This window comes from Vipera ursinii, assembly GCF_947247035.1.
Source record: "Vipera ursinii genome assembly, chromosome: 6".
Taxonomy (NCBI): Eukaryota; Metazoa; Chordata; class Lepidosauria; order Squamata; family Viperidae; genus Vipera; species Vipera ursinii.
Genome location: NC_139515.1, coordinates 1,045,858 through 1,058,832, shown reverse-complemented (window position 1 = coordinate 1,058,832; position 12,975 = coordinate 1,045,858). Strand labels below are relative to the sequence as shown.

The 12,975-nt window shown below is 47.3% G+C and overlaps 1 protein-coding gene across 2 annotated transcripts; it reads left to right on the top strand.

Annotated features, from left to right (window-relative positions):
• The first annotated feature begins 4,256 nt into the window (after window positions 1-4,256).
• LOC310642041 (cyclin-dependent kinase inhibitor 1-like) lies at window positions 4,257-8,964 on the top strand. 2 transcript variants are annotated; one of them, XM_083365417.1, is made up of 3 exons: window positions 4,257-4,448; window positions 5,874-6,295; window positions 7,880-8,964. In XM_083365417.1, exons 1-3 carry the CDS (start codon window positions 4,330-4,332, stop codon window positions 7,963-7,965), a joined length of 627 nt encoding a protein of 208 aa, XP_083221543.1. In that variant the 5' UTR covers window positions 4,257-4,329; the 3' UTR covers window positions 7,966-8,964. The 2 variants fall into 2 exon arrangements, with proteins under 2 accessions (XP_083221543.1, XP_083221544.1); XM_083365418.1 differs by having other exon boundaries at window positions 7,588-8,964.
• The last annotated feature ends 4,011 nt before the right edge of the window (window positions 8,965-12,975 follow it).

Here is a 12,975-nt window from a genome sequence, read left to right as displayed (position 1 = left end):
GTTCTATTTTTCCCCAACCACATCTTAGCCTCTGGATGGAAAAGCGTTGAGAAGAGTCTTCTAGTCATGGAAGGGCAAAGAGTCTTCTGACCTTCGCTGGACCAGCTTTGTCACTAGGGACATCTGATGTGGTGTGTCCTGTGTGTGTGTGTGTGTGTGTGAAAGTTGGAATGGTGGCGATTCCCACAGGTCAAGCCTTGCTCTGTTTTTACATGTGTGATGCACCAACTTGACTTTCCTTCTCTAAGGTTGCCCTTGTGGGTCACGTTCTCTAGAATTTCAACCAATTCTGCTCTTCTTCGTGATTCTTTATCTGCCACCCAGGTTGCTGATCTGGCAGCTTTCTCCCAGAATTGGTGGGTGCTCCGTTGCTGAAGGTTTTCAAGAAAAGATTAGATAGCCATTTGTCCGGGTTGATGTAAGACTCTGACTTGGGGAGTGGGTTGGACTAGAAGACCTCCAAGTCCCTTTCAACCCTATGGGTCTTCTTAGTTTCAGCATATCCTAATGTCTGCATGTATAATGCAGTATCCATCTCTCAAAGCAAACAAGGTCAATTGTCAAAGAGAGTTCCACCTACTTTTAAATACTTTTCTGCCAAGATTCCTGTAATTTATTTCTCCCAAGTTCTTCACCAAAACTTAGAAAAGGGAAGTCCTTCTCCCCTCAACCTCACATAGACCACAGCCTCATCTTGATCTTAGCAACAATATGCAACAATTTGCCACTGTCTTCCTCTGAGTGTTCTTGTTGTTTTTTAAAAAAATCCAATCTAGTTACCCACTCCAGGATTCCCCGGTCATCTCCCACAAGGACTAACCATGCCTGGTCCTGCTTAGCTTTTTCAAGATCAGTTGAGGTTGGCTGGTGTCAGTTGGTGAGACCACATAGCCTTCTCTCTGAGAAGGGCAGTTTAGGATGTCTGAGAGATCCTGAAGAGGATCTTGCCATCTGGATCTGGGAATTGTAGGAGTGGAAAGCCAACAGACCTGCAGGGCACCTGTTGGAGAAGGCTGTTCAGAGGAGCCCAAGTAAACCTTCTGCGGGCAGTTCCACTGCAGGAGAAGGGAGCCAGGAGGACAAGCGGAGTCCTGCTCATCACGACATCAAGACGAGGTCGTCGTGGCTTCTCACAGCCTCCCCGGAAAGCCAGTAGTTCAGGTGTAGGACCCTTCCTCGGGCTAGATCCAAAGATCAAGCCAACTCCAGTTTCAGAGCAGTTGTTTAGAAATCCCACCGAGAGAGGGCTGTGCAAAGGGGTCAGCTCCTTTCCCAAATTAAACAACCCAGAGAGAAAATGGATCCAATTGCATAACTTCCTTTTTCTGGATTCCCAGGCTTGGATTATCCTCACCCGGGGATTTCCGGCCATGGTTCCGGTCAATGCAGCTGGGCATTTTCTAGGGGAAGAGGGGTGCTCCCAAGATAGGAACCCAGACTGACCTATGAGAGCCTGGGATGACCTGTTTGGGGGCTTTCCAGGTGATTCCACCAATTCCTGCTTAGCATAAGGTTCCACCCAGGGGAGAAGCAGTGGTGGGATTCAGCTGGTTTGCACCGCTTCGGCAGAAACCGGTAGCTAATTTTTGTCGCCCAGGCCCAGAACGGACTTCCGGAAGCGGTATCCATGCAGAGAACAGGCTGTTCACCTCTTTGAATCCCACCGCTGAGTCGAAGCTGTTGTTCTAGGCTGGGCAGCCTTGCCTGGACCAGCCCCCCTTCAGAGGCCTGATCTCCAAGCGAGGAAAGGGCATCTCCCCCCACTTTAGGCAGGCAGAGAACTCCTTTAGTTAGGGCAGCAAGTTCTTACTGGGACCAGGAGAAAGCCCAGCGTGCGACATGAGGAAGCCAGCTTGGACTAGGAGTGAAGGCACCAGGCCCCATCTCAGCATGGAAGTCAGTTGGGGGACTTTGGTTAATCACTCTCAGCCCAACATCACAGGGTTTGTGGGGAAAATAGGAAGAGGGATATGTCTGTCGTCTTGAGTTATTTGTAAAAGTAATAAAAGGCGGGATAGAAGGAAGGAAGGAAAGGAAAGAGAGAGGAAGGAAGGAAGGAAAGAGAGAGGAAGGAAGAGAGAGAGAAGGAAGGAAGGAAGGAAGGAAGAAGGAAGGAAGGAAGGAAGGAAGGAAGGAAGGAAGGAAGGAAGGAAGGAAGATTTTGACCTGAAGGGAGTGGGAGGGAAGAAAGGAAGGGAGGAAGAAGGAAGGAAGGAAGAAGGAAGGAAGGAAGGAAGGAAGATGGAAGGAAGGAAGGAGAATTTTGACCTAGTGACAGAGTTGTGCCCGGCATCACCTCATTGGATGAAAAAGGTCCCATTCAAGGTTTGTCCCTTTTTGGAGTCAGGCAATTGACCTGCTCGTGGGAGCTTCTTCTGTAGCCCAGGAGAAGGTGGCAGGCAGCAGTTTGTTACTCAAGTATTACTCCTATGTTTGTTGTCATGGCAACCCCAAAGCAAGAAAAGGGGGTTGAGCAGGATCTTGCTGGATCCGGCAGGCTTCCCTGCTGTAGAAGACCACCCACAAGCTCAACGGCAGAGGGCGGAAAAAGGCAAAACTGCATTTCCTTCCACAACGTACTTCCTTCTATGCACCATCCCTGCAAACCCAAACCCGTTTGCTGGACCCGCCGAATGCCAAGATCCCAAACCCTGGGCTAGCCTAGCCAGTAAACCCAGCAGCCAGGTTAGTTCACGGCTTGGCTAGGAACACGTGAGACGCACACGGTGCCTCGGAAACTTGGGTCTCACCAAATAGCCGCTGAGGAGTGAATTGGTCAGGCGGATAGCTGGGAGATGATGACCAGGGTGGATTTTGTCTAGAAAAAGTTGAATAGAAATTTGAGACTTCCTGGTTCTGGGACAATATGGTCGACGAGGAGGTGCCTATGCTGGGCTGTTCTGTTTTTGTTTTTTGCACGATTCGGTTTGGCCCCTGAGAAAAACGCAGCATTGCACAGGCTGCTGAGGTCATGTTTTCCAACCTTGGCACCTCTAAGATGTGTGGATTTCAGAATTCCCAGAATTCCCTAGCCAGCATGTCCGCCCGTTAGACTTGCCAAGGTTGAGAAACGCCTGCTTCAATATTGCACCACGTACCCTTGGCAAATTCTGTGGCCTCTGATGTCACTTATAGCCAAGAAAGGCCTGTGAATCTCTCTGAGAAGGATCCAGCGCTGTCCATTTAGCCCAGGAGTAGGCAACCTTGGCTCTGCTGGCTCAGGAATTCTGGGAGTTGAAGTCCACGAGTCATCAAAGAGCCCAGGTTGCCTACCCCTGATTTAGGGAAAGGGATGTCTGCAGCAATTGAAGATCTGATTGATGCCTTTGGGGCACCAAAATAGAACAACTGTTTTGTGCCCCGGTGGTGTTGTCATTCGTTAGATCCTTGATTGTGTGACTCATGGTCAGACTGGTGGAGCTTCTTAATTGGCTTTAATGGGGCGACCCCCAGAAATTTCAAGCCCACCTAGATGCGACGGGCTTCTTACGCCACACTTTATGCTGGGGGAGGGGGGCAACCTTGTCAAACTATTGCTAAGCACATTGGTTTGTGCTTAAATTGTAAGCCGCCCTGAGTCTTGGGAGAAGGGCGGGATATAAATGGGATTAAAATAAAAAAATAAAAATTATGGACTTCAACTCCCAGAATTCTCTCAGAATTCTGAGAGTTGAATTCTTAAAATCGACAAGGTAGGACGGTCGGTCGTGGCTGCTTTATGCCAAGGGAGGGTAATTAAAGTGTGTGTGTGTGTGTGTGTGTGTGTGTGTGTGTGTGTGTGTTGGTTTCAGGGGGATCTCCTTGGGAATGTCTGCAAGAGGCAGACTTCCTGGCTGAAGACTGGAGGCTCTGCCCGACCCTGCCACAGAGCTGGGCTTCCCTGTAAGGCTCTGCCCCAGATGCCTGAGTGGAGGGCACAGAGGGATGGGAGACCACCAGGACTGGCAAGTGGCAAAAGGGCCTGGCAAGCCTCCTTGATCCTCTGGCTCCCGCGGCCTCCAAGGGGGGCCAGGAAGCACCAGCGCCCACCCCCTTTGCCCCCCCCCGGATCCCCCATCCCGCGGCTTTCCTCCAGGACCACCGGCCCCGGGGCCGCGCTCCTGCTTCCCGCGGGGAGGCCGGCTTTCGCGGGCTGCCTGGGAGCGCTTGGGCGGCCAGAGGGCGGGCAGCTTCCCGCCGCCAGAGCCGCGCAGGAGAGGCTTGCCCGCTCGGGCAACCGCCGCGCCCGGCCCGCCACTCCCCCCCCCGGCTTCCCCCGGGCAGCCCCGGCCGCGCGGAGCCTCGTCTCGGCCCCGGGGCGGCTAGAAGCGCCTTCGCTGGCCCGGCTGGATGGGAGACCACCGGGAGATGCCCGAGGGAGGGCTGGCCTGCGCGCCCCAGCGGATTCAAGCGCCAGACCCCTTTTCGGCTGTAGAGATCCCAGGGTGGATCAGGACAGCGAGAGCCAGGTTGGAGCCGGGGCTCGGTCACAGGAACTCGGGGGGGGGGGCTCTCCAGGAAGGGAAAAGAGGGCTTCACGGGGCTTCGTGGCAGGCTTGGATTTGGCTCCGTGCTGAGCAGGGACCCTAACCCCCCAACCCCGGGCTCTCAAGACGTTTTCCAAGCACACCACACACACACACACACACACACACACACACACACACACACACACGTGTCTCTGGGACCAGGGCAGGCAGCTTGATCTACACACACACACACACACACACACACACACCCGTGTCTCTGGGACCAGGGCAGGCAGCTTGATCTACACACACACACACACACACACACACACACACACACACACACACACACACCGTGTCTTTGGGACCAGGGCAGGCAGCTTGATCTACACACACACACACACACACACACACCGTGTCTTTGGGACCAGGGCAGGCAGCTTGATCTACACACACACACACACACACACACACACACACACACACACACACACGTGTCTCTGGGACCAGGGCAGGCAGCTTGATCTGCCCCACGTCGAGCGAGGGAAGGATGGCCTGGGTGAGCAGGGGATGGAAATGAAGGCCTCAGGAATGTTCAGCCTTACGAAAAAGAAGTCTGGGGGGGGGGGAATCCTCGGGTTATGACTAAAAAGGTGGACATAATGGCTGAGGCAGTGTGATTGAAGCTCTGCTGGATGGGTGAATGGATGGATGAAGGAAGGAAGGAAGGAAGGTGAGAAGATAAATGGAAGGAGAAGAGGGAAGGGGAAGGGAGGGAGGGAGGGAGGGAAGAAAAAAGGAATATTAGAAGGGGAAGGGAAGGAGGGAGGGAGGGAGGGAAGAAAGGGAGGGAGGGAAGGAAGGAATCAAATGGATTCCTCTAAGGCAGTGTTTCCCAACCTTAGGAACTTGAAGATGCGTGGACTTCAACTCCCAGAATTCCCCAGCCAGCTATGCTGGCTGGGGAATTCTGGGAGTTGAAGTCCACGCATCTTCAAGTTCCTAAGGTTGGGAAACGCTGCTCTAAGGCAATGTTCCTCAACTTTGAGAAGTATGGACTTCAACTCCCAAAATTTCCCAGCCAGCAGGTTGAAAAAAACACTGCTGTAAGGCAGGGGTCCCCAGCCCCCGGTCTGTGCACCACACCGGTCCGCGGCCTGCCAGCAACCGGTCCGCACAAACAAGCAAAGCCCCATCCGTGGGATGCAGGCAGCACCCAAAACCACGCACCCCCCGCCGTCAGTGGAAAAACCTCCCTCCACGGAAGCGGTCCCTGGCGCCCAATAGTTTGGGGGGGGCGCTACTCTTGAGATATTGTCCCTATTGCCAGGAGGGCGATATGTCAGAGACAGAGCCTCAGTATTTAATTTTCCCCTTTGAGAATCAAAGAAGCCAATCTTGGTTTTGTCTATTTGATCTCCACAGGTCCTGGGTGTTTGAGGCTGTCTTCAACCACGGGCAGCAGGGAGAGAAGATGGAGCAGGTTTTGGCCAAAGCAGCTCCCACCAGGAGGAATCTTTTCGGACCAGTGGACCACGAACGTTTGCAGCAGGAGTTCCAGAGCCTGATGAGATCCAGCATGGAACAGGCGAAGCAGCGGTGGAACTTTGACTTCTTCCGGGACGTGCCCATCGTGGGCCTGCTCCAGTGGGAAGAGCTGCAGGGCCACGAGGTTCCTGCCTTCTACCACGCGCACGTGGCCAGGGAGCCTCGCCCGCCTCTGCAGCCCGTGAACAGGACTCTGGACAGAGAAGGGCAAGTTCATCCCCTGGGCAGAGGCGCAGAAAGAGCCAGACCGATCAAGACAGCCACCGGAGCGAAGAAGCGAAGACAGACATATTTGACAGGTATGTCGAGGTTTTTCAGCCCAGACGCTTCAGATTCAGGCTGCAGTTCCACAGGGCGAAGGGGAAGCAAAAGAAGGACTCGGTCAGGCATACTCAAAAGGTGAAAGTCTGCTAGAATAGCCAGAAAGAAACGTATCCAAGTAACAGCTTTAAAAAAGCACCCTGAGAATTATAGATCATAAAAGGGCCAAGTTTGAAGATCCCTGGTTTAGGATCTTTCCCTTCAATGCCCTTTGAGTATGATTAGTCTTCGAAAGAAATCCAGGTGACCTTGTTCAGTTGGTCAGATAAAAGCTGGATAATGACGTGCAGACGGGCTGCCTGGATGTTTTGTGAAAGGAAACATACACAGGGTGAGCAACAGGTGACCGTGGGAAAGTCAAAAAAAGTCAGGATGGCGACACTGCATGCACACTGAATTTTCCACTCTTTGTTTGCCAGCAACCATTTTTGTTTTAAAAATATCTTGTTTTATGTCCCTTTTTTATACGCCAGTGTGATGTTAGTGATGACTTACAAAGCCCTACATGGCATGGGTCCGGATTACCTACGGCAACACCTGCGGCCGGCGTCAACCTCCCTCCGTCCAGTGCGCTCCCACAGAGAGGGCCTCCTCAGGGTGCCGTCGGTCAAAGAATGTCGACTGGCGGCCCCCAGGGGGAGGGCCTTCTCTGTGGGCGCGCCAGACCTGTGGAACCGCTTGCCGGTTGAGCTCCGGACGGCCCCCGACCTTCGCTCCTTCCGGCGTGATCTAAAAACGCATCTATTTGAGCAGTCTGACCTGGTCTGATGGGTTAGGGTTGGGGTTTTAAATACATCTTAATTATTGTTTTAACCTTGGGCATTTATTTAATCGCTTTTAACTTTTGTATCTTGTTTTTGTATTTATTGCCCTGTACACCGCCCTGAGTCCTTCAGGAGAAGGGCGGTATAAAAATATAATAAATAAATAAAATAAATAAATACGTGTGCAGGACGGGGATTAATTGTGCAGCTGCAATTGCCGTCTTCAGTGCAGACCCCTTGATAGAAACGTAGTCGTTTCTTTTTTTGTTGTTTGTTAGTTGTTTATTTTTTTTAAATGCAGGAATGTACCTGGGAGTTGGTTTTATGGAGAGGGGGGTGTTTCCAAAAATAGGACAATGCACATCTTGAGTTTTCCCCCCTCCAAAAATCTACCATCTCCTTTTTTGTAAGATTTCCGCCCTGCTCACTCTGGAGAAATGTTTCCATGTATCACTTCTTGTTATTACTTGTTGGTTTGGATTTATTTATTTATTTATTTATTGCAGATTATTATACAACAAAGAAGCAGATCAGAACAGATATGCAAACACCTGTAAAGAAATTGGCCTTCTAAACTGGAGCATCATAGGGTGGATCGTTTCCCAGACTTTTTTTTTCCCCCTAAAAGAACTTCCAAGCTTATACAAGACTTCAGAATGAAATATACCTAGAACTAACACCTGGTAGCTTTGCATAGAAGAACAGTGAAAATGGGAAGAGTTATTAAAAGAACAGCAAACTCTTATGAAATGGCAGTCCATCCAAATAAACAGCTCAGGAGACTTTTTTTGTTTAAAGGATTGTCAGAAATGAAAAAGAAGGATCGCAACAACCATCCCATTTCGGAAAGTATTGCTTATCGTAACACTGTCAGAAGTGTTTAAAATACTGCACACGCGCAAATGGTGAGCAGCGTTGTACCACTTTCCATGTTGTATTTTTTTAATTGTTAAATATATTAAGGTTTCGTCTGGGTGTGAAAAGCAGAAAGGTTTCACCAACTTAGTGAATGTAAGTTTTAAAAATGGAGTCAGCACCTCCGTTTCTCGATTTGAATACCAACTATTACTTACAGGAGCAGAATCAGGCCCCGCAGCTTCCATTCAGATGTTACCTCTTTTACCATTTAGTCCAGGTGCCTGAAACACACAAAAGGGGTGGGGTTTGATCACACAATGGCTAGCACACCTTGATTTTTTTTTTAAATGCAAAATGCTGCAGATGTATCTTGTCGCTGGAAAAACCTAGGAAAATGTGTTTTGCAGCCTGCTTTCTGGCGTTCTCTGTCATTTGGACCTGATTTCTTTCCATGTCTTGATTGCAGTAGATGGTTGTTTAAATATTCCTGGAGAATATGTGTTTAATCACATGCATGAGTTGTGTGCTTTAGATTTGGTGAAGCTGGGCTTAAAAGCAGGCAAAGGTGGAATAACACAAGCCTGTCCATATTTTGCTAAATTGGTATTAACTATGAATTGGCTTTATTCAGTTGCATTGGGGAAAAACCGTCAGATGTCCCCCAGATTAAAGCATAAATCCTGCATTGTATCTTCTGCGTTACATTTTGTCATGAACTCACTGGTTTCGGAAGAATATCACGATGGTACAATATAATACACGGGTCTTCAAAGTGGTCATAAATCCACTTTTTTCAGTGCCATTGTAACTTACTAAATGACCTGTACTAAACTACGGTACTAAAGCTTCTCCTAATGTCTGAAGCGATTCTTATTATAGTAGAATACATTATGTTTCCAAAATGTATTTTGCAGTGGGGATTGCAGTAGTAATACTGGAGTAAGGAATTTCTGTTAATGCTCGTGGGTGATACCTCTTGGCTATGACCTGTGGATGTTTTCAGGGTTTTCAATAAAAATTTTGATTTTTCCAATGTTGTATTGATGCTGATGTCGTGGTTCCGACAGATGAAACTCTTCAAAAGAACCTCGAGGCATTGTTTCCCTTAAAGGATATTTTATTCGAGTAGCATAATATCGGCACTTACATAATCAAAGCCCAAAACTGAATTCCCCTCCCCTGGGCACCTAGTATTAAAGCACAATTCTCTCCTCCAATTTACAGTCATAAATCACGTTCTCCAATTAGCTTGAAGCTTGGGTTTCCTCTCCAGCTCTCCAGCCCGCCAATTCTTTATCAGCTCTGGGCTCAGTAACCTTGATTCTCAGGCTACGTTTAGTGTTGTTATGTCTAGCTGGACTTTCATTCACATCCCACCCCACCCCCCCCAGCATCATCTAACTCTAAAAGCGAAAGGGGAAAAGATGGCTACATTTCCATCTGTTGTCAATGCAAAAACATCCGATGTTAGCAGCGTTGACAGCTTCCAGGGGAGCCTCTTCTGGCCTTTAACACCAATTCCCCAATTTTTATTTTGTGCTTTTAGTTTTTGCCAACAACACATCCCAAATGATCAAACAATAGCAAGTCAACCCAGACACAAGGTGAGCCTGTTGCATTGAACCAGGGAAGATGTTTCAGTGAAATAAAACAGTTGTTATCAGAATGATCCTCAGGGATCTTCTGCATGCCAGGAGAAAAGGAGATTTAGCTAGGTAGATCTACCCTACCTTGTGGCTTTTGGCACAACAAAAACAGATCTGGAAGGCAAGAACCAAGTCTTGGATCACCCGTGACGCCCTCAATTTAATACATTTCTGAATTCACTCCTAAAGTTGTTTGGTGGTATCCTAGAGAAACTATGGGTTCCTCTGAGGCTCTTCTAAGATTCCTCCATCATTTATGGATTAATGCATTTCTTCTTCTGGTTCCTATTCTGCAACCAAAGCATGAGTAGCCACTGACTGGCTCAGGAATGACCGCCACTAAAAGTAACTGGGCAACTTCAAGAGTGCCACCAACAGCTGAGGTCCAAGAATATCCCTCCTCCCAACTGCATATTTGCTCTTCTAGGGAGATGAAACCCCATCCATAGTCAACTAATCTCCAATTCAAGGTTTTCCTGCACCTCCATCTTGTCTGGGTTTCATTCCAGCTTGTTCCCGTCCAGCCCATTATCGGTTCGAGCATATTGATAGCCCCTCACGCCAGAGTTTGGGATGCAATCCTATCAACATCCTATCAACAAGATGAAAGCATCCTGTAGGACACTGTCCCAAGGCTATGGCCTAGCTCAGGGGTCTTCCAACTTGGCCCTTTGATGACTTGGGGACTTCAACTGCCAGAATTCCTCAGCCAGGCACACGTGACTGTCTGAGGAATTCTGGGAGTTGAAGTCCACAAGTCATCAAAGGGCCAAGTTTGAAGACCCCTGAGCTAGCTCCTCGGTAGTCTCAACTAGAGGTAAGCCAACAGAAAAGACTTCCTCCTGGTTGTAGGTCCTTCACTCAGATGACTAAAGTAGCTTCCATCCCATATCCCAGCTACAGATCCAGGTGACCTACAGTGACCATACCATCCAGAGAGGTTGCAAAGCCATCCCTTTTTAAACTGTGAAGCTCAGCCGACGGGTTTCTTCGTGTAAGCTATTCCACATGTTTAATTTTAGATTTAAATATGACAGGCCCTTGCTTTGAATATTTGTGCAATGCTTTCCACTTGCTTTCTGAGGGAGGTTATGAATTAAACACTCTTCTGTAGGTCAGCTCACTGGAAGATTTAGAGGATAGGCTTGGCAGTTGTAAACATTTGTAACCCCAGATGACCTCCTCATTCCTGATTCCACCCAGGTTCTTGGCAGGTGTTCAGATCTCCTGGCAAAGGCTTCAGACATCCGCAGTGATGGACGCCAACAGATTGTTTTGTCTGTAGATGTGGCAGAGATGAGGAAGTTCAGAATTGGCTGCCCTGTTAATATGTTCCTCACAAAATATGAAATTCCACACCTTCTCTGCCAGGAATTTACCAGAATTAGATTTCTGCAAAATAACACTGCTTCCCAGGATGTTGTTTGTCTTCCTAACCTTTTGTCTGTCCCCCTCTGACGTGAGGACAGACTTGCCTTTTATACAAACAGTGAGGCATTTGCCCCCTAATCCAGAGCTCCAGAGAAATCAGAAGGTGTGTCCACAGTATACAAAGTTTTCAAATGGAAAAAAGCCAAGCTTCTGCCCTAGCTCTAGATTTAGTTAATCTGTTCATAATTATCCCTGTATGCTTCCAATTTTGGAGTACAGATTTTAAAATAAATCCCATTTTTAAATGTTAATCAGGAGTGACGTCTCATTTCAAGGAGGAAGTTGCAGAGAAGGAGCAAGGGAGAGGAGAGGAATGTTCTCCTAGGAAGGGAAACAGTATTTAAACTTTCTAAATCAGAAAATAAGTAGAAGAAAATAACAAATAAACGAGAAGGGAAGTGTTATAAGAAAATAACAAACCACTTAAGGACGAAGGGTTCCTCTGCAAGCAGTGCAAAATAATAATTAATTTCTAAGGAGGCGTAAAAGTTTATAAAAAACCACAAATTAGTAGAGGCGCAAAAAGGAGAAAGTTAAAAAGCAAATAGTCTTTTTTAATTTCTTTTTTTTAATCTTTTTTTCTTTGTTTTTCTATTTTTTTTCCTTTCACATGTACAAACAACAATCACCCACAAAGAGTGGGGACCGTAGTATTAAATTTTCAACTTAAGACAAAAACGTTTACTGTACATCAAATATTTTGATGTAATTTAAAGCTGTTTATCAATGCTACATTTAGTTTTGGATGTAAAATAGAAAGAACCTTAGCCTTGTTAATATTGTTATTTCCAGATCACAGTCAAGGCTGACATACAGGTAGTTCTCAACTTGCGACAGAAATGGAGCCCAGAATTTAAGTCTTAGGTCGAGACAAACATGTGACCAACCTGATTTTATAACCATTTTTGTAGTGGGCATTAAGTAAATCAATGATGGTTTTCTTGCTGGGACGTTTCCTGCAAAAAAAAAACCCCCACCACATTTTAAATTTCATCACACGACCACAGAACGTTGCAACTGGTTGTAAAGGTGAGCCAGTTGCCAAGTGCTCCCAATGCAGTCACGTGCATGGCCAAGGGTGCTGCCATCGTAACTCCAGATCCAGGTCGTAAGTACCATTTGGGGATCCATGGTAACTTTGAATGGTTAATAAGTGAGCAGTCGTTAAGCAAGGACTAATATTTAGCCTCTTTTTCTCTTTCTTTATAAGGTTTATCTAAATATCAGCGTGTTAATAATTGCTAGAGAACACAGTTTATAAACATAACTTTATCTAAATAGTATGTTATTTCTCATGTCTTATAATATCATAAAACAACTGTAAAAAATAAAATAAATATTACATAACTTGGAGCAAGGTTTCTCAACCTCAGTCCCTGTGGATTTCAGTCCCCAGGATTCTCTAGCCAGCATGCTACCTGGGAAATTCTGGAAGTTGAGGTCCACACACCTCAAAGTTGCTGACGTTGAAAAACATTGACATAGGGGATTATAAAATGATGGATTTTAGGGGAAAGGATATGGTATTTTCTCCAATTCTCATCATACTAGGAAAGGAAAGGTAAAGATAAAAGAGAAATTTCCTGAGAGTTAGAACAATTAACCAGTGGAACAACCTGCCTCCAGAAGCTGTGAATGCTCCAACACTGGAGGTTTTTAAGAAGAGACTGGACAGCCATTTGTCTGAAATGGTAGAGGGTTTCCTGCCTTAGCAGGGGGTTGGACTAGATGACCTCCAAGGTCCCTTCCAACTCTGTTATTCTGTTATATAACTAAAAAGAATTAGTGCTTCTCCCTGGAAGAGACTGTGGAAATTCCTGCCTAAGCACAATGATGGCCCCAAGCCTGAATAGCTTTTCAGAGCATCGGGCATACTTGTCTCTAGCGTACGAAGATGACGCCACTTCCTTGCTATCCTGGTGTGACATCAACTGAACAGCGTCTTCTGCCTTTGTCCCT

Bases quoted from the DNA above. Each gene is read 5' to 3' on its own strand.
- LOC310642041 (XM_083365417.1), top strand. From the start codon at position 4,330: ATGGGAGACCACCGGGAGATGCCCGAGGGAGGGCTGGCCTGCGCGCCC. The intron at 4,449-5,873 runs GTTGGAGCCGGG...TGATCTCCACAG, and splicing joins ATCAGGACAGCGAGAGCCAG to GTCCTGGGTGTTTGAGGCTG. The intron at 6,296-7,879 runs GTATGTCGAGGT...TTTTGTTTAAAG, and splicing joins AAGACAGACATATTTGACAG to GATTGTCAGAAATGAAAAAG.